This window comes from Populus nigra, chromosome 7, assembly GCF_951802175.1.
Source record: "Populus nigra chromosome 7, ddPopNigr1.1, whole genome shotgun sequence".
Classification (NCBI taxonomy): domain Eukaryota; kingdom Viridiplantae; phylum Streptophyta; class Magnoliopsida; order Malpighiales; family Salicaceae; genus Populus; species Populus nigra.
In genome coordinates, this window is record NC_084858.1 from 15,405,350 (window position 1) to 15,426,969 (window position 21,620).

Consider the following 21,620-nt stretch of genomic DNA (forward strand, 5'->3'; position numbering starts at 1 on the left):
AATTGACTTACAACTTGAATCATTCAAGGATGCAAAAGGGTTGTTTGGCATTGACGCTGTCAAGACAACAAGAAATAAAAAACTTTAGCTCAATGGTGGGATTCTTATGGGGATGAATGTCCAGAATTACAAAGATTTGCAATCCGAGTTCTAAGCTTGACTTGTACTTCATCTGGATGTGAGCGTAATTGGAGTGCATTTGAAATGGTGAGTTTTTTTTTTGTTTTTTATTTTAAATATTGAAATATTTGATAAAAATCTTATAAATTTGAATTGTTTATTTAGGTTCATACAAAACGAAGAAATTGTTTGCACCATAAAAAAATGAATGACTTGGTATTTGTAATGTGCAATCTGAAATTGAATGATAACCAAGTCAAAAAGCAAGCTAATGATTTTGGTATAGAAGATGATCTTTCATCTGATGATGATTGGAAAACTGAGGGAGAAAAACATCCAAACTTTGATTTGCTTGGTGCTATTGACACGAAGACAAAATGGTGATGAAGATAAAAGTGATGAAGAAGAAATTCCTAATGATGTTGAAATGGAGAGTCATGGTATCGAAGATGATTTGGATATTCAAATTGATCATATTGGTGTTAGTACTAGTAGTAGCACTAATGTTCATAATATTGGTGTTGGTACTAGTAGTGATACTAATAATCCTCTTGATGCTAATAATATTGATGAATGCTTGAGGAATGATGAGGAAGATGAAGGGAATGAAGCTGGTTTTAGTTTACATGACACACCAGCAGATTGTTTGTTTTAAGTTTGTTAATTATTAGTTAATGAAAAGTTATTTTAAATTATGTATGACTTTTATTTGAACCATGTATTTTAAGATGTTTGAACTATGTATGATTTTTTATTTGAAGGCTTGAAATATGTATAAATTTTTATTTGAAGTATGTTTTTTAAGGTGCTTGAACTATGTATGAATTTTTATTTGAAGCATGATTTTTTTTAATGTATTTTAAAATTCCTTACGATTTTACGATCCGTTTTTACGATCTGAGTTTGTGTGAGGCTTTCCGTGCCGTGTTAAAATCGTGATTTTAACAACCTTGACCCATGTCATAAAATCAAAATAACCTGATAGAAAAGAAACAATGAAAACCACAAAGCTCTTTTAAATAAAAAAAAAACAATTTCAACTTGTGTTAACTTTTTAAACATGTGACCCAAGTTATTAAACTGAAAACACTCTATCTATAAAAATCATGAAATCTAATTTTCAATCAATCAAATGTTGAAGGATAAAATTGAATTTTTTTTTAATTATACAAAAGGATTAAAAAATAGCAATTAAAAGAATGAGGATCAAAATTGAAATACAAGATAAATTTTTATCTTTGATTGAAAGGTGAAATTGAAAAGAAAAAATCAATTTAATAAAAGGACCAAAAAACAATTAAAAGGATGAGGATCAAAATTAAAATAAGAAATACAAACAATTTTTTTTATTAAAGGGTAAAATATGCAAAGAAAAATCAATTAAAAGAATGAGGACCAAATTAGAAAAAATAATATATGACAAATTGGGACTAAATGATGAAATTAAAAACAGATAAAACTTCTATAAAAAAACCAATAACAAAAACTAGAAATCAAAAGAATAAGGACTAAAGTTGAAATATCAACAACAAAGAGGATCAAGCTGTATCTTTAATGGATGAGAGAAAAGAGAAGCAAAAAAAAAAAAGAAGCCTAGTAACAATAAACCTTCTTACCATTGCTGACATGCACCATACCAATAAAAAAAGGACGTAGCGGTGCTTCCAACAACATAATAAAAAAGTATTTTAGAATTTGGTGGACACCGCACATGCTATTAGAATTGCACAGGTATCAATCATATGCTAGTGAGTGCGCCACACGCGCCTATATCATTTTTTTTTATATACACTCAAATATCAAATTGCCTCTAAAATGATTTGATAATAAAAAAACATTGTGAAAAGATGAAAAAGCTTCTTTGATACCAATTTTAATTTTTCTTTTCTTTTAAGAACGTTTTGATTGTTTCACTGTTATTTTATTTTTTATTATTTTTTATATTTGATCAAAAATTAAATTATTCCTCATCTAACCTAATAATAATAATAAAATTATTAAAAAAACAAAAATTCCCCTTCATGCTAATTTTATTTTTTTGCTTCTAAAAGTATTTTGATTATTTTTATGTTTTTTAAATAAAAAAAGATGTATTCTTTCTTAATTAATTTAGTAATGACTAATAAATGTATAAAGAGATTTCAATATCTCTAATAATTAGTGTTAAGTTTTTTTTTTTTTTTTGGTGGAAATCGCAAAACCACGAAAACATTGGTTTAGTGAATATTGTTTTCACTTACGTGCTAAATGTTCTTCATTGGTGTTTTAGCTTTTGTTAACAATCTTATAATTATCATCAATCTCATACGTTATCGCATATTTACAAAAAGAAGAAAGAATAATTGTTTCATGAAATGGACTTACACTTGTTAAATAAAGACATACAATCTTAACTTTAACGTTAAAACATGATTAAAGCAATGTTGGGTAAAATAGTTACATTATCGTTAAAAGTGTTTTTAATTGATATCTTTTAGATAATCTTGATATATTAATGTTGAAAAAATATATAAAAAATATTAACTTTAGTTTAAATATATTTTTGCAAAAACATCAAGTGTGAATCCAGAATATTTTTTGGTACTCTGAACCTAATTTTAATTTGATAGGCTGACCTATTGACCTAAGCCTTCGACTAACCCGGTTTTTATTGTAGACCTTTCATGTAGTTGTCTTAAATAAACCTTGATGACTTGATAAGAACCTGAAAACTGAGTGACTCGGGTAAAATTTAGATGAGATTTGATCAACTTTCTTAAAAAACATTCAAAACGATATCATCTTATACAATTTATTTTTAAAGAAATAACCAATAGACTTGCGTCAACTTATTGACCCGCAAGTTGAGCAAACCAACTTATGACCCTTCTGTTGTTCTACTTAACTCATGAGCCAAGCTTTAGATCGAGTCATGAGCTGGGTCAAGTCTCTTTAACTACCATATATTCGCATTATGATTAATCCGCCAAACATAATCATTAATTAACAATAACTATTTGATTTCTTTCCTTTTAATAATCAATCATTTCTCACTTTAAAATTCATTTATTCGACTACCATTGACTTTATAATTAACAAAACTTCAAAACGCATAGTGAATTTACTATAGTAATAGACACAATTTATTATGAATTTTTACAGTAAATTTACCTTTGTGTCCCTTAGTGAAAAGTTGGAAGGCTGGGATATAAGGGTATTTTGATCTTTCACGCTAACCCATTATTCATTAAAAGATTGAATATGAGTATTATTGTCCTTTTAGATTATTTTGTATAGTGAAAATACTCTTTTACCTCTAAGGTCAATGAAATTTAAACCAACTGACTAAGAGTTTTTTTTTTTTTACTTTGCACAAACTTTAAAATAAGTAAAATACTTCTTTGCCCTTAGATAAAACAAAATAGCTAACATGCATTTCAGGGGTGTTTAGGTATTTTTGTATTGGTTTATTTGTTATTTCTAGGGTTATGGAAGCTTTTTAGTAATTTAATATTAAATTCAGAAAAGTTGTTGATGGTGTCCATGCTCTTTCGACGACGCATATGACGTTACTATTTGTCTGAAAATGGCCTTTCATCGTTTCACTGGAAGCGCCGCCACATGCTTTTCCTCCTGATATGGAGCGTATCGGTGGTGGACCAATGATTTGTTGTCGGTGGTCGTTTCTTCTTTCTTCTTCCTACATTTCTCTCTCTTTCAGTTAAAGTATATGTTTGTCATTTTTTCTTTTTCAATTTCAGTCCTTATGTTTTTTGGTGCTTATTTTCGTCCTTGACCCTTTTAGAAAAGTTTTTTATATTTTTAATTTAGTCCTTAAATTACAATTTGTCATATATTATTTTCTTTAATTTGATCTTTATTTTTTTTGTTAAAGTTTTATTAGTATTCAATTTTATCCTTGAATTAAAATTTATGTTTTTTTTTCAATTTAGCCTTCATTTTTTTTCCTTTTGTTAATTGTTTTTTCTTTTCAATTTAACCCTACAATTTAATTTTTTAATGCCCACAAATTTATTTTTTATTTTGGTTTCCACCCTTATTTTTTATTTAAAGTTTTTTATATGGTTGATATTTTTCCCGGTTACATCATTCAGTGTTTTATTTTTTTGGGATTGAATTTCATAATTTTTTTCATTTGTCATGCTTCTAATTTAATAACACGGATCATAAGTTTTAATTGTTAATACAGTTAGAAATTATTTTTTTCCTCATTTTATTTTACAATTTTATCATTCTACATTGTTTTTTAAAAATTATTCTATGGTTACCTTCATATTCTTTTATATTAGTTTGTCTCAATCTTATTAACTAAACTACAAGTTTTTCAAGCTGTTTTTGTATAATTGTTTTTAAATCAGTTTTGTTTTGTGTTTAATTTTTACTGATTTTTTATTTTACTTTATACAAGGAGGTTTTGTTTTGTATAAAAAGTAATTATTTTGAAATAATATTTCTTATATGTTCAACCATGCATATTTTTTGTTTTGTTTTTTTATTCATTATGTTTCATATGTGTTTTTATTTATATTATTTTTTTTATTAATTTTAATGAACAAATTTAGTAGACACAAACGAATACATATCTTATTTTGCGAGATCAAATATCTTGATTTATGTTTATCTCTCAATTTTTCAATTTCTCTTTTAGTATTGTTAATAATTTTTATTTATTTATTTACATAGATGATTATTAGATATTTGAATAAACTTTTCAATTTATATTTATAATTTTTATTATGTAAAAAAAAATAATATCAAAATAGTCTGTATACTTAAAGTTGTTTTTTTTTTAAAAAAATTATAACCCACTACTACTCGTATATCAAATCAAATTTTTATTTCCTCTCTAATAAATGTTTTTTTTTCTACTTTTATTTTTAGATCCTTTTATGTAATTGATTTTTTTTCTTGATTTTTTTTTGATATTTGATTTGTTACAGATTTGACTTCATAAGATTTTATCGCTTTGCATTTGTTTTCTATAAGTTTATACCGGTCTCGTAATCTAAATTACGGGTTTTCCATGCCATTTTTTAATATTAGTTTTTTTAGAGTTGTTTTTAATTTTTCAAGATGTTATGCTAATTCATTTACATTTCTTTTTTGTTTTTATACAAATGAACTTTATTTTTAAAAATAAAAAGAATATTCATTTTTAAATATTATTGTTGATGTATTTGACATTGCATAATATTTTCTTAGAACATGAGTTTATTTAATCAGTTTAATTTATTTTCATTTTTTAAGTCATGAATTTTTTAAATTGTGGGTTTATCTTTTATTAATTTTAATAAATTTTTTTAATAAACACATGAATGTTTCATTTATATGTTTGAATATCTTGATTTATATTATATCCTAATTTTATTAATATTTTTAATTATTATTAATAATATTTTCCCTATTTAATTACATAAATAGTTATTAATTTATTTAACTAGATATTTCTATATATTTTTTAATTTATACTTTAATTTTTTTATATTAAAAAATTTATATAATCATCATTTTTTTTTAAATTATTACCCGCAGAAGAGCGGGTTAAACAACTACTTCTTTTGTAAGTCGTTACGTCTTACGACATTGACATCGTATTTATCATCAAAACCACCAACACCAAACCATAAAAAAAAAAAAATTGCAAATTCCAAAACTGTACCTGCTCCTGTAACGACTTAAAAGGGAGGCCAAGTCAATCAGCTCCGCTTCCAATCCCATTTCCAATTTCAAGAATGGAAGACTCAAATTCGCGAGAGATATTAGAGTCAGAGATGGAATCCATGGACTTACGAAGCCAGGAATCGACTGATCAGGTTGAGTTAGATAGCGAGTTGCCACCAGAGAAGGAAGTCATAACCGACGACTGGAGAGACGCCATCAACAAGGTGGTCCCCGCTGTGGTGGTTTTGCAAACCAACGCGTGTCGCTCCTTCGACACCGAACTTCCTTCCTCGGGGTCCGCCACTGGGTTTGTTGTTGATAAGAATCGCGGTATCATTCTCACTAACCGACATGTCGTCAAGCCTGGTAATTTCTACTATCACTACTCGATCATTCTTCTTGTTGTGATTGTGCTTATTGATAGTTGAATTCCCTTTGCTTTTCTTTATTTTTGGTTAATAAGAAAAACGCGGGAAAAAGGGTAAGATTGGTATTATGCGAATGATCGAAGTGGATTTACTTTATTGCCCTTGATATTTGTGTTATTTTTCTTTTTGGTTAAAAATCGGTGGCTTTGTGATTGCAATTTTCTCTTGTCGATTATTCATTGATGAGGTTGGTTGTTTTGGGAACGTGACATGATGCTTAACGAGGAAAACATTTTGCATTATGACTTACATTTTTGCCTTTTCAATTTTTGTTTTGAGTTTATTTTCTTAAATATACTTTTGATAATCTATATGAATTACTTGTTTAATTATTTGCTTTTGGAATGTAAATCCTAATTATTATTATTATTATTTTTTTTTAATTTTTTTTAATTATGATGGTTGTGGTGTTGTAGGCCCTGTAGTTGCCCAGGCTATATTTGTCAACAATGAAGAAATTCCAGTGTATCCAATTTACAGAGACCCTGTGAGTTTTTATTTTTTGTATTTTATTTGCATATTGTGAAGACTACAAAAATGGGGTTTGTTTAGTTTTGCATAACATGTGAGTTACACTAATATACTATGTTTCTCCAATTTCTATCAGGTTCATGATTTTGGATTCTTTCGTTATGATCCTAGTGCAATACAATTTCACAAGTATGAGGAGATTCCTCTTGCCCCAGAAGCTGCTTCTGTTGGGCTTGAAATCAGAGTTATCGGCAATGATAGCTGCGAGAAGGTAGTCATTACTTCTCATTTTGTTATTTATTTGTTTACCAAAACTTGTATATGAGAATTTGCACCTTTAAATTTGCTAGCTGGTTGGAGTTTTAGTACTTATTTAGGTTATGAGAGTTAAGTTATTAGTTTCTAATTAGTGCTGGTAACATCAATTTCATAGGTTTCCATTTTGGCCGGTACCCTTGCTCGTTTGGATAGAAATGCACCTACTTATAGAAGGTATAGCAACTTCACTAATCTTTTGCTTGAATCCCTTACTAAAAGTTGCAAGTTGTTATTATACGTTGATGACTTCATTGTCCATCATGCTATCTATGAGTGATGATTATAGGGATTTTGTGTGATTTATCATGTTGCATGATTTTTTTTAGCTAATATGCATCTCCAGAAAGTTATAACTGTACGTGGGTAATCAATCATGTATGTGTTTGCAAGGAAAAAGGTCACGCATCCCCGCATAATAGTAACAGCTAACTAGATGAATTGGTTATAAGCTCGCCCTTGGAATGTTCTATAAAGTATTTATTTCTGAATTGCAAGTGGAGTGATGTTAAATTTTCTAGCTTTACTTCTATGGTTTTATTTGGCACATCTTATCTCTTCAAACTATATTTGAACAATAAGTTAGTATCATAGTGTTGACTGGTCCATGATACATGGAAACTCACTCAACTGACCTGTAGATGCTTAATCATAAAGATTAACAATGACTATTGTTTGGTGCAGAGATGGTTATAATGACTTCAATACCTTCTACATGCAAGTAAGTAGTTTAATTCATCATGCTGGCAATCTGAGGCAAACAGTTATCTATGGCTTGAATCATTTTGAATTCAGAATCAATAATTCATTTTCCTTTCATAATTAGTTTGACACTTTGACATTGGTGCCTTTTAAAGATGAAGTCTGAACTGATTTAGGTTTCATTTAATGGTTTTTTACTGCCCTAGTTTGGCATATCCCTTTCTCCTTTCCTTATAGTTGCATGGAAGATTTATTCAGTGGTCACAACCACTGAAAGTTCCATATCTTGCTGTTTGTTGTTGACAGCCATTTTTTTTCTTTGTTATTTCAAATTGCCTTTATACATAAAAAAATATAAAATTAAAACATATGCAGTGATACTTTTAATGTCCAGCTCAGTGTGAGCTTGTTATCTACTACGACGAATATTCCCTGGTTCAAGCAGTTTGGTACCATCACAGGCGGTAACTGAACCACCTACTAGTCCTTACTCTAAGATCCTTATACAAGGTTATGACTATAAGGGATAAGCCTAAATCTTATGAGTAGCAGATTCCAAACAGTCAATTGGTTCTTTATGTGCAATAAAACTTCTCCAGACAGACCATTTAATAAACTGTTCTTTAATATTTGTTTCACTTTAATTTCAGGCAGCCTCCGGAACTAAGCGTGGTTCTAGTGGTTCCCCGGTGATTGATAAGCAAGGGAGGGCAGTGGCCTTGAACGCTGGGGGCAGTGTATCATCTTCATCAGCCTTCTATTTACATTTAGAGAGAGTATGTTATTATTTAATGAATGGCTTAATGCATTATGGTCTGTTTAAGTTTTCGTCTGAAATGGATGGTAAATCATGCAGCAGGGCGTCTAATGAAAATTCAAGTCCTCCGTTCTTTGTTACTTTGGTTTGCAATATATGAAGCCTTTAATTTTACATAAGCACCTGATTTTGAATAAAATTATGTGTTTCCTGGGCACTGAATCACATAATTACTTGATATGCAGGTTGTTAGGGCATTGGCATTTCTCCAGAAGTCCAAAGATGCCTGTAAAAACAAATGGGAAGCGGTTTCTATACCTCGTGGCACCCTTCAGGTCTGTAGTTGATGTTACTTTCATGCTTCTTGAAGGCTTCAAGTATTATACTGCATTATGCTAGAACATAGATGGAAATTTTGCATTTGACATTAGGCCAGATTTCTTTTAATGCTAACCACGTGGAAAGATCGTATTTGGCAGTAAAACTATACTTTGTTGGAAGATGGAAACATTACCCCCCTTGCTCTGTAGTCCTTCATTCTGTTTTATCAAATAAAACTAAGCTAATGTCTTAAAAAGTCTTGAAAATAGTTTTCAATAAAAATATTTGGTCCCCTCCAATGGTAATAAATTTATCATCCCACCTTTTGGTTTTAGCAATATGGACGCTTTGCTTTTTTATCCTATTTGTATGTTGATTTACAATATGGGTTTTTCTTTTCCTTATAATTTCACATGAGTTTAGCTATTCATGATATAGGTAACGTTTCTCCATAAAGGATTTGATGAGACACGCCGGCTTGGTCTTCCGAATGAAACAGAGCAGGTATTTCTTCCTCGCATAGAATTGTTAAGAATAATGGCGGGTGGCTCATTCTGCTGTCTTGTTTAGATGGTGCGGCAAGCCTCTGCACCAGGTGAAACTGGAATGTTGGTTGTTGACTCTGTGGTGAGAACATTTTTGTGTTTTTAAATTGAAGATTGTCAAAGAACTATCTTTATCTTTCCTAATATCATGAACTTCTTCAGGTGCCATGTGGGCCAGCTGATAGGCAATTGGAGTCAGGGGATGTGCTTGTGCGTGTGAATGGGGAAGTAAGTTATGCATTCAATCTCACACCACTGAATCTTGATCCATTGTAATGAATAATCTTGATGCATTGCATGTAAATCGCTACATTGATTTTTTAGCTGACTTGCCATTATAGTATTTTCTCTGTTTTTTCTTCTCTTTTATTTTGTTTTCCCTGTATGTCCTCTTCTTTCCTTCTTTAGATATGGGATTTATATATGCTTCCCCCCCCTTTTTTCTTTAACAAACTTGTCTATGCATGAGAATCAGACTTCTCTACCATACATTTGCCTAGTCAACATTCAGAGGCTGCACTTATTTATCATTTTTAGGTCAGGACAACTTTCTATTGTTTGGGAATTGTCCAAAGATTAGGTTAAACCAAAGGTGGCATCTTGTTAGTTGATTTACATGCAATCCAAAACACCATGGTTAACCCTTAATAGTCAAATGGGCAGGTCCAGCTTAGGCTTTAAAATCACTGGTGGGAGTTCTTAACGCACTTTACTTGATTTTTCCATTTCTCATGTATCGAAAGGATTTTGATTGGGATCATGTAGAAGATGATACTACTGAAATAGAGAATCTCTGTTTATCTACATCTCCTGTAGTGATTGATATGTTGATTTTCGTTTTTGACAAATGTCTTTATTGCAGGTGACTACTCAGTTTTTAAAATTGGAGGCATTGCTTGATGACAGTGTTGACAAAAAGATCGAATTACAGATTGCAAGGGGTGGCACATCATTAACCGTTAATATAGTGGTAAAACTTACTCTGGACATAACTTGATTTTGTTAATAATCAACTAAAATTTCCCATTGCCTTTAATTTCATTGGAAAATATGTTGTAAGCAGTTGCTTTCTAGTATTTACTCATTATCTGGACTGGCCTTAGTCTAATGGTAAAACACATTGTTTTGCTTAGAAACCATACCTGTATTAAAAGTTGTGCATTGACTTGGAAATAAAAGTTCAAAGACTCAATTAGAAATAAATGGAAAAATTCACGCACACTTGGTGAACATGTCAACATGTCAGATGTCAATTTCCATGTTATATATATTTGACAGATCTAATAGAAGCACTTGATTAGAAAACAAATTGAAGGTACACATGCTTAAAGAACAAAAATAAAAGCAGGAACACTCAAATAGATAAAATCAAAAAGTTGGCACACAAAACATGTAACAATCTCCAAAATAAAGTATCACCAATTAAATCAGTTTTTTAAGTGTTTCTCTGAGGCCTATGGAGATAACTGTTAGAAACGAGAGAGTGAAATAGATGGCATCAAAGGTAGAGCAATAGGTAATTTTGTAATTCATTTAGTGTTTTGGACTTCTCTACTAATGTGTGAATTTACTTTATCTAGTACATTTTCTAATATTCTAAGTTTGTGTTCGTATTGTATTGTGTCCACATGTTCTATCAATGTCCGTCCTTGATAGATTCATGTCTAAGTCTATCCTGGTGTAGTTACATGGTCATATTGCTCTCCTGGGATCACTTGTATTTCATGTTGCTTAGGTGTATGGAGAAAAACTAGTATGCTTATGCGCCTTTGCTGCAGGTTCAGGATTTGCACTTGATAACTCCTGACTGCTTCTTAGAAGTAAGTGGTGCAGTGATACACCGTTTGTCATATCAACAGGTTGGTTGGGTTTATTCATCTATTAATCATTTATTTATTTCAGATAAAAGTGTTTGCAGTTCTTTTTATTCTGTTTGAACTACGTGCTCTTGCTCATCATTTTTCATCATTTTAACACTTGCAACTTTGTAATTGAATCAGGCCAGAAACTTCTGCTTCCAATGTGGTCTTGTATATGTTTCGGACCCCGGGTCAGTTTAATCAAGATATCTGTGTTTTTTTAATTTGATTGAGTTTACGAATTCCATGAATCATCTCCTGAATTTTTTTGTTTCCCTGAATGAAATTGACAAATTCAAGGCAAAATAGAAGTGTTTTTGTTGAGTAATTTGATGAGCTTTTAAGGAGACGGAAAGCTGTGTGATGACTCTTTGATGCTTGTTTTGAAGGAAACCATGTAATAGCAAAGGGGCCATTTCTTTTTACATGATAAGAATTTGTTTATTTTGCAGATATATGCTATCTAGGGCTGGCATTCCTCGTCATGCCATCATCAAGAAGTTTGCCGATGATGAGATATCACAACTTGAAGATGTAATCTCTGTTCTGTCTAAGCTATGTAAGGGTGATAGAGTGCCATTGGAGTATATAAGCTACAGGGATCGCCATCGAAGAAAGGTATGCGTTAAATGTGCTGATGTGCAGCATACATTGCCTGCACTGTATTTTTTTTTTGTTTTTTGGTTGTGTAGGTTTAAGAAATCTAGTCTTTGATGAATTGATTCTTGTAAATTGTACCATATTACATGAAAATGAAAGACTTACCTAACCATATTACATGAAAATGAAAGACTTAACTTTCATTTCCATAATCAATAAATTGGAAAATTGCGTTTAAAGCACCATAGGAAGTGAAAATTTCTGATATTTACAATAGAATTGTGAATGATAATCTCTCTACAAGTGCATGCATGTGCACGTGCACGCTCTTTTTATTTTGATTAACAAATTTAGGATGTTGGAATTTTTTTTCTTAACTCTTGTGATGGCCGCAGTCTACCCTGGTCACAATTGATCGTCATGAATGGTACGATGCTCCGAAGATATACACACGGGATGATAGTTCTGGTTTATGGATGGCAAGGCCTGCTATTCAACCGACCACCCTGCAGTTGTCACCTTGTAGTAGCAATGTCACTCAAGGTCTAAACAGCCAAGCATCTTCATTGAATAGTGAATCAACTCCTGTTGAAGGTACGGATCAAGCTAACAACCAGGAGTTGACACATGATATTATGAGAACAGAAACCGGTTATGAACATATTTCTGAGGAGGCCCATTCCAGGGAAGAGTGTGATGTTAAAACTAATAAGCAACAGGTACAGGGGAACTTGTCCTCTGATGAAATTGCAGTTGCTGACCATTCCTCACTTGAAATTGGAGAAATGAAATTGGAGACTCCAGGTACCACAGAAATTACAGTTTCGAATGGCTATAAAGGTGCAATAGCAGCAGCAACTAATGCTTCATTTGCGGAATGTGTGGTGGAGCCCACTCTTGTAACATTGGAGGTAATCTGTGACAAGTTTTATCTTCCTATTGTCATCAATCAGCTGCCCTACTTTGCTAAATGTCTCAGCTTCTAGTCAACCATCTTGTGAAACCTCCATATTTGTTTCTGGTATTGCTTTATGAACTTTGTCCTATAACGCTGCTACATAACATGACAATAATGGAATTAGACGTAGCCTTCAAAACTACTGTGCTTCATCTCTTTACTGAGAATTTATCTGCTTGTTAGTGATTTTTCTTATTTAGAAATCAGATTCTAGATATGCTTTATTCTGTGTAAGTCTGAACAGATTTATGTTCTCAATTATCAAGTCAGAGATACGTCATCATCTGATCAGTGTCTGTTATGAACATCTCGCTGATAAAAAAAGAGACAAGTAATGCTGAAATGGGATATCTAATTAGATAGTTATACTTGCAGGTCAATGTGCCACCATCATGTTTGCTTGATGGCATCCATTCAGTGCATTCTTCTGGGACTGGTGTTGTTGTACATCATTCTCAAGACATGGGATTGGTTGCTATTGACAAGAACACCGTTGAAACATCTGCATGTGATGTGATGCTGTCATTTGCTGCAATTCCTATTGAGATTCCAGGGGAGGTAAACATTTTCGAAGTAATGCTATGAAGTTATAAACCATTGAGGGTATATCAATTACTGCCTATACTTCATTGCAGGTTGTCTTTCTTCATCCTGTTTACAATTATGCTCTTGTTGGTTATGATCCCTCTGCTCTGGGAGCTGTTGGTGCTTCTATGGTTCATGCTGCTGAGTTACTTCCTGGTAGGTTTGACTCTATGTATTTTTTCCCAGGTGATATTATATGATCCCATAGAACTTATTTTCTTTTTAAATTCTGAACTTCTACCTTATTTAGGTGCATGCTTTCACCTTTGATTTTCAGTAGTGGCATATTCTTCTCATCCTTGAGGGAGGAGGGTCAAGGGTGAGGGCTTCTATTAGACTGCAAAAAAAGCCAAGTAGAGTCAAGCAGAGCCGAATATTATTTGTTCAAATTTTGAACAGAGTAAAGAAACTCAAATTTATCTCTTTAGAGATTCAGCTTGAGCTTACCTCGGTCAATTTAAGATCCAAGTCCAAGTTCAAGCTTGACTTGTTTATGTAAGCCACAACATTGAAAACTGACAGCTACCTTGTATTTGTTAGTCAATACCACTACTATTCTGAGTAGCAATGCTGGGAAAAGCTTGAGCCCATAGAAACATGCTAGTAGTGAAAATAATGAGTCACATCCATGAATGTTCAATCTTGGTCCATTTATTTAATTAGTCTTGGATTGATGAATCCTTTAATCTCATCCTTTTTTTGCCTATTTTATTTGTGTTAGTGTGAGTGATCTTTCAATTTGCTCTCTCCAAGTAAACTGAAAGTAGATCCAAGCTATTCACTGTAACGATCATCCTTGTGCTTTTTGAGACAGAGCCTGCATTATGTCGTGGAGATCCAATATATCTGATTGGGTTAAGTAAAAATCAACGAGCAAAGTCTAGGAAATCAATTGTGACAAACCCTTATGTCGCATTAAATTTTGGCTATGCTGATCGTCCACGGTATAGAGCAATAAATATGGAAGTGATTGAGCTTGACACTGGTAAGAGAATAAATTTGAATTTCCCAAGATCATGTTTATATTTAGATTTAGTGTCTTATTTTGTTCTGTATTTCAGATTTTGGTAATGCATTTACTGGTGTGCTATGTAATGAGCATGGAAAGGTTCAGGCTATATGGGGGAGCTTTTCAAATAAGGTTTTCACCACTAATCTACTTGTCATGATTTGCCTTATTATGATAGTATGTAATAACCTTGAATCTTCATTTTCAGCTAAAATCTAGTCACACTACATCAAAGGATCATCAATTTGTTCGAGGTGTCCCAATCTACATGATTAGCCAAGTACTTGACAAAATCATATCCGGTGCAAATGGGGCTTCTATTCTCATAAACGGTGTCAAAAGGTCAATGCCACTTGTTAGGACTTTAGAGGTGGAACTTTGCTCTAGATTGCTTTCAAAGGCCCGTAGTTTTGGTCTTGGTGATGAATGGATCCAAGTATGTCTTCTTCCTAGTAAAATATTTCTGTTCTTTCGTCTCTGCTTGTGCCCAGAGAATGCATATCAATCTTAGCCTGTCACTCATGTTTCTTTCGGCTTGTTTGCAAATGAATGTGTGTTAACATTTTCATGGAAAATTCTTTCAATAAAAATCATGGAAGTGATGGTCTTAAACTTGAGCTTTAGAGAGTGAGCATTTTCCAATCTTAATCTTGTTTTAATTGAATATTGTTTCTGGTAATAGAATATTGTTTCTGATAATATAATGTCTTTCAATTGGTTTTTGTCCTGGATAACTGCTCTCTTGAACTTAACATGCTTTGCAGAAAAATGCTGTAGTACAACGTTGTATCATTATTCTGAATATCAAAACTTGACTGATATTTTACTGTAGAGACTTGTAAAGAAAGACCCAATGAGACGACAAGTTTTGCGTGTTAAAGGTTGTTTGGCTGGATCTAACACTGAGAATCTATTAAAACAAGGCGATATGTTGTTGGCAATCAACAAAGAGCCAGTTACTTGCTTCCAAGACGTAGAAAATGCATGTCAAGCATTAGAGAACTGTGTTGACAGTGATGGGAAGCTTAAAATTACCATTTGTCGGCAGGTAAGTTTATGCCAGATGTATATGCTCCTAAAACCTGATAGAGGTATCATTATCTTGTGTTTGACATGTTATTATAACTATTATTTCTCTTGTCTGGTTTGCAAAGTATTTTAGCTTGTTTGGTATAATCTCTGATGTTGATGCAAGTAAATTGATCTGATGCCCTTTTCTGTATGGCTTGCTAGGGAGGTGAAGTTGATCTACTTGTTGGAACAGACATTAGGGATGGTAATGGTACAACACGAGCAGTAAATTGGTGTGGCTGTCTTGTTCAGGATCCTCATCCAGCAGTTCGTGCTCTTGGATTTCTTCCTGGTGAAGGTCATGGTGTCTATGCAGCAATGTAAGAATTTTTCTTTGAGTCCTAAAAGTTCTGTTTCTTTCTTTTAAAAAAAAACCCCTTTTTTTTTTTTCCTGTTTCTTGATGTTGAGATAAGAGTTACCTTTACAATGTTGGAAAAATAAGAATATAGCCTTACAGTTACAGTCTATATGATGTGAATGGAAATGGACTTAAAAAAATTGGTTAATTACTTGCAAGATGAACTTAGTAATGATATGTTTATGGCTGTTTTGCTGGATACATTCAATATAAATTTGTCATGAAAGAATAATGGTCTTCAACGAAGGAATTCCTACCCAATTTCAATCAGAAGTCAAACAATGTCAGAGGAATGGCATGATTCTAACTATTAAGTTGTCCTGCATATTTTCCCCAATGATAATCAACCACATAAGACTGAAAATGTTGATCTTATTGAATACAGGTTTGACATTTCTCAATTTCACAGGTGCTGCCGTGGAAGTCCTGCAGATAGATATGCTCTAGGTGCTCTTAGATGGATTGTTCAAGTCAATGGAAAACCCACTCCTGACTTGGATGCTTTTGTAAATGTGACAAAGGTATGGCCACTCATTTATGTAATTTTTGTGTGGAGTTGTTTTTTATAGAATGCATCTGCAATCAATGCATTTGCTTCCATCCAAGTGGAAACCGCAAATTCTTAAAAACAACAGAATATATGGAAAGCTATGAAGTAAATTAGGAAAAAGGATGAAGAATACAAGGAACAGAAACGGATGGTTAAAACAAATTGACTTTTAGCTTTGAGTTCTTTCACAGCGTGTTTTGTTGCGGGAGCATGATGACTGTTTTTTGAATATGGGTTGTAGGAAGCAAGAAAATGTGTGCACATTATATCTTCATTAGATTTTTTTTCCTTTCAAAAAAGGAAAAAAGACAAGAAAAGAAAGAACAAGAGTAAAGGCATCATTACATTTAGGTATTTACTAGTTACATGACCCGCGTGATGCCGCGGGTCAATGGTTTTTACATAAAAAATATAAAAAAAAGTTAAGATCTAAAAGTATTAGGTTTTTTGACAAAACTACACCCAAGAGTCTTGGGTGTGGCTGCAATGCCTGACCCAAGAGTAATATTTATAATATTAATAATAATATTAAACTTGCATGACCCAAGATTAATTAAAAAGGAAAAAGCAAAGAGAAAAAAACCTGCAGGAAGAAAAAAAACTAATGAAGAAAAAGAAAAAAATCTGAATAAACTGGGTTAACCCGTCAAACCTGGGATCCATGTCATGAAAGTCTGATAATTAAATAGAAAAAATTTAATATTAAGAAACTAAATTAAAAAAATAATTAAAAAAAAGACAAAAAAAAACTAAAGGCATCAGCTTTTTCACTGTGAACTGTATTGTGCAATCCACAGTAAAAGACTTAAAAAGAAAAAGAGAAAAAAAAAAACAAAGGCACACGCCACATGTTAATTTTTTTCTAGCATAAAAATATATAAAAAAGCTAAGATCTAAGAGTGTTGGGTTTTTTTGCAAAGATATGCCGAAGAGCTTTTGGTTTAGCTGCAACGCTTGACCCAAGAGTAATATTTATAATATTAATAATAATATTAAACTTACATAACTCAAGTTTAAGTGAGTCTGACTACAACACCGGACTCAAGAGTCTTAAATGTGGGTCTGGCTGCAAGGTCGTGTCATAAAAATGTAATAATTAAATAGATTAATTAAAAAAAACAAAGAAAAAAAACCAACAGGAAGAAAAAAACTAATGAAGAAAAAGAAAAAAAATCTGAATTAACTGGGTTAACCCTTCAAACCAGATTAATCCGTCAAACCTGAAATTCGCGTCATGAAAGTTTGATAACTAAATAGAAAAAAAAATTGACGGGTTAACCCGTTAAGCCCGGGATACGTGTCATGAAAGTCTGATAATTAAATAGAAAGAAATTTAACATTAAAAAACTAAACTAAATGAAAAAAAATTAATTAAAAAGAAAAAAAGCAAAAAAAAAAAATATTCCGGTTTAACTTGTCAAACTTTAAAAAAAGCAAAAAACAAATCCAGGTTAACTCGTCAAATCCCGGATCCGTGTCATGAAAGTCTGATAACTAAAAAAAAAATTAACATTAACAAACTAAAATAAACAAAAAAAATTCATTAAAAGAAAAAAAACACAGAAAAAAAAGCAAAAAAAAAAACCCATAAAGGCATAAAAAGCAAAAAAAATAAATAAATAAAGCAGAAAAAAAAATTAAAAAAAAAAAACAGCTTAGCGTTTCACTGTGGACTGCACAGTGAAACACTGAACAGTTTTAGTTTATATTATTAATTAAAAAGAAAAGAAAAAAAAATCAGGTTAACTCGTCAAACCAGGTTAACCCGTCAAACTCGGGATCCGTGTTATGAAAATTTGATAACTAAATAAAAAAAATTAACATTAACAAACTAAATTAAATAAAAAAAATTCATTAAAAGAAAAATACACAGAAAAAAGCAAAAGAAAAACAGAAAAAAAAAGGGAAAAAAATAAAATAAAAAAAACAAAGAAAAACAAAGAAAAAGAAAGAAAAAGAAGAAGACTGCTCAACATTTTATTATGGACTTGTACAGTGTTTTCACTGAGCAGTTTTAGTTTATTGTTAATTTACTAAAGCTATGATACAAATCACACTTTTGAAGTCTGAATTTGGGGGATGTGACTTCGTTGAGCATAATATTATGTAACCCACAAGATACCAGTACATGAAAAACTAGTGTGTGTATTCTTACCATGACAAGCATTGTGAATAGGAGTACCTTTTGTGAGCTAGTTGCATATTTCTTCAAAAATTGGAATGTCCTTTGTGGAGCTGTTCACAACTTACATGAGAAGTTCACTTAAGAATCTTCTAAATAAGACTCCCAAGAGACAAACAGTGGGAGTAGACTAGTACTAGCATGCTAATTAGTTTCGCTCCTCGAACATTTTTTTTTTTATGATACTCTCTAATTTCTCTGTACTTACATCTCGGAATATGCATTAGCAGTACAAGAATAATTGATCGGGGAACAATCCTGCATGCTTTGTTAGTATTTATTTCACTTTGTACTGTATTACATTTATCAGGGATTACGATATGATGAGTTCGTTCGTGTAAAGACCATCAATCTGGATGGGAAGCCACGAGTGCTAACGTTGAAGCAGGACTTGCACTACTGGCCTACATGGGAGTTGAGGTTTGATCCAAACACCGCTAGGTGGCGGAGAGAGACAATAAAGGCTCTAGATTGCAATAATGAATAAACAGATTGTTCTGATCTCACTTCATGTTCTTTCCTGGAATGGCTATTGCACGTGCAACACTGCTTCAAGAGCGTAAATGGTCCACGAAACAGTTGGTGATTTGCACTTCAACTAGGTCACGCTCTTTAATTGGTTGAGACTTCTTTTGACAGGCAAACATGCCTGTTTTAGTGATGTGTAATAACAGTCTTGAAAAATAATTGTACTTTTAAGACAACAATGCATATGGTATTTCATTAATTAAGTGAAGTTTCTGTATTTGAATGGAAAGCTGATGAGAGGCCAGCTATAATAAGAACAAAAGCGGATGTTTTATTTTGTGATTGTAAATTTTTTGTATATATTTTTGTTTATCAAGAAGTTAAATAAAAAATAATTTTAAAAAAAAATATATAATTCCATTGGAATTTATAATTTGATTTACAGGTTTAATATGTAGCCTGAGTTATCTAATTCATACATCTTATCCATTAACTGAATATATTTTTTTAGTTTGATAATTGTTTATAATAGTTTTTTTCTTGATAGGAAATAAATTGCATGCTTTATTATTATTATTTTTTTTGCTTTTTTTAGTGTTATTATTATCTTAAATAAGTTTTTATTTTTAAGTTGATGATCAATTTTGGTTATATATATTTTTATCATTTAATTTAAAAATTTAATCAGGTAAAAAGTTAGGTTGTGAGATTTTAAAATTGATGTGTTAAGCTTAGTTTAATAATATAGTAAATTTTTTTTTTGAAAATCTAGGAAATATGTGTATGGTATCTATCTGGCAAATGTGGGGAGACAAGAAAATATTGTCTTTTGTTGGTAGAAAATGGAATGGGAGTCGCCACCTAGTATTTTGGTCACTAGGAACCCTAACTGGTCTCAGAAATTGGGTACGGAGACTGGTTGCATAAAGGGAAGGTATTAGCACCCCAAATACGCCCTACCTAAGGTAAGCTGCATTGTTTATTTGTCTGATAAAATTCAAGGTCTCGTTGTGTTTCCTAGTTGTTGGTCTGTCTATGGTTTAAGAAAAGTCTTCCTCAATAAGGAGGTCCTTATCTTATCGGGTGAAACCTAACCGTTCTAACGTCTATGTAAAAAACCTATATTTTTAATATCAGGAATATGTTTTACGTGTAAATTCGTAATTCCAAATACTAAAAGAAGACAAAAAGATTTTTTTAGAATTTTTGAAATATTAGCCTAGTTCTCATGGCTTGAATAAACTGGTTATTAAAGCCAAAATGCATGCTAATACATATATTGTTTTTGAAACTTCCTTTGTTGTATGAAAATATGATGTTATAATATATATATATATATATATATATATATATATATATATATATATATATATATATATATATATATATTGGAGAGACTAGGCCGTATGCATGAAAACAAAATATTTTTAATTTATTTTATTTTTTTATGTCTTGACAAAAACCGGGTATTTTAATACCGAATTTGTATCTTTACAGTATAAAAATACAAACCGATATTCATCAAAATACAGTAATAAAATTACAACAAAATCACATTTTTTAAAATAATTTTTGCAGAATTTTCTTAATTTTTTTCATATATATATATATATATATATATAAATAATACAAAATATAATATATATATAATATATAATATTAAATCGGGCTGGGCTGGGCCGGCCCAACCAACTAGGCCGGACTCAGCCCCAAAGGTGTTGGGCCGATCTCGCCCCAAAATGGATTGGGCCGATTTCGGCCCAAAACCTAATATTCCCTTCTGGGCCAGGCCGGGCCCAGAAGGCAGGGCTGGGCCAGGATCCGCCTGGCCCAGCAACCAAAACAGGCGGGGGGAATTATTTTCCCCCCACCCCTGCATGCAGAACGCTATTCGTTCTGCATGCAGAGAAGGAAAAAAAATACACAAGAGTGAGGGTGAAGAAGAGTTACCTGGCGCGGGGGAGGCGGTGGCTTGCTGGTCTGTCGGCTTCGCTGGCGGTGCTACGGTGGAGGCCGGTGGCGGTGTCGTGGCTCACGGACAGCTGCTCCAGGCGGCGCTGCGGTTATTTCCAATGGTTCGGTTCGTTCTCTCCGTTCCTCCCTTTCTCTTTGTTTTCGGTTGCTTTTTCTTTTGTTTTCGGTTTTGTCCTTCCTCTCTTCCCGTTCCTCTTCTCTTCTTTTCGGTTCGCCCCTCTCTTCCTTCTCTCTCCTTTGTTTTCTCTCTTCCCCTCTCTCTCTTCCCTTTCGGTCTCTCTTTCTTCTCTCCTCTCTTCGGTTCGTTCCTTTCTCTTTCGGGTTTTTTTCGTTCTTCTCCCCCTTTCTTTCCCTTTCTTTCGGTTCTCTCTTCTTCCTCTTCCCTTTCTCTCTCCTCTCTCCGTTCTCTCTCTTTCGGGTCTTTCTTTTCCCTCCTTTCTCCCTTCTTCTTCCTTACCTACTGTTCATTGACCGAAGGGGTTGTGGCTGCTGTGATGAGGTGGTTCAGCCGGTGGTTGCAGCGGTGGAGTTGGAGGAAGACGGTGTCGGTTTCCTGTGGCAGAGAAAGAAAGAAGAAGAAGAAAAATCTGCAGAAATTGGGTGAAGATGCTGGTTTTTGGCTGACTTTGGACCTGAATTTCCCCCCCCTCAGATCATCAAATCCGACTCTATTTATAGGAAGTGG

At 32.5% G+C, this 21,620-nt stretch overlaps 1 protein-coding gene across 2 annotated transcripts; it reads left to right on the forward strand.

Moving 5' to 3' along the window:
* The first annotated feature begins 5,733 nt into the window (after positions 1 to 5,733).
* On the forward strand, positions 5,734 to 19,310 carry LOC133699275 (protease Do-like 7). Of its 2 annotated transcripts, none has more exons than XM_062122477.1 (24): positions 5,734 to 6,147; positions 6,626 to 6,696; positions 6,817 to 6,951; positions 7,114 to 7,172; positions 7,680 to 7,716; positions 8,348 to 8,473; positions 8,700 to 8,789; positions 9,214 to 9,279; positions 9,346 to 9,402; positions 9,483 to 9,548; positions 10,183 to 10,290; positions 11,099 to 11,179; positions 11,321 to 11,370; positions 11,632 to 11,797; positions 12,175 to 12,690; positions 13,113 to 13,295; positions 13,373 to 13,478; positions 14,137 to 14,307; positions 14,384 to 14,463; positions 14,540 to 14,767; positions 15,164 to 15,379; positions 15,565 to 15,722; positions 16,147 to 16,282; positions 18,804 to 19,310. In XM_062122477.1, exons 1-24 carry the CDS (start codon positions 5,853 to 5,855, stop codon positions 18,978 to 18,980), a joined length of 3,378 nt encoding a protein of 1,125 aa, XP_061978461.1. In that variant the 5' UTR covers positions 5,734 to 5,852; the 3' UTR covers positions 18,981 to 19,310. The 2 variants fall into 2 exon arrangements, with proteins under 2 accessions (XP_061978461.1, XP_061978462.1); XM_062122478.1 differs by having other exon boundaries at positions 5,735 to 6,147; positions 16,171 to 16,282.
* Positions 19,311 to 21,620: the final 2,310 nt, after the last annotated feature.

Bases quoted from the DNA above. Each gene is read 5' to 3' on its own strand.
- LOC133699275 (XM_062122477.1), top strand. From the start codon at position 5,853: ATGGAAGACTCAAATTCGCGAGAGATATTAGAGTCAGAGATGGAATCC. The intron at 6,697-6,816 runs GTGAGTTTTTAT...AATTTCTATCAG, and splicing joins ATCCAATTTACAGAGACCCT to GTTCATGATTTTGGATTCTT. The intron at 8,474-8,699 runs GTATGTTATTAT...CTTGATATGCAG, and splicing joins TCTATTTACATTTAGAGAGA to GTTGTTAGGGCATTGGCATT.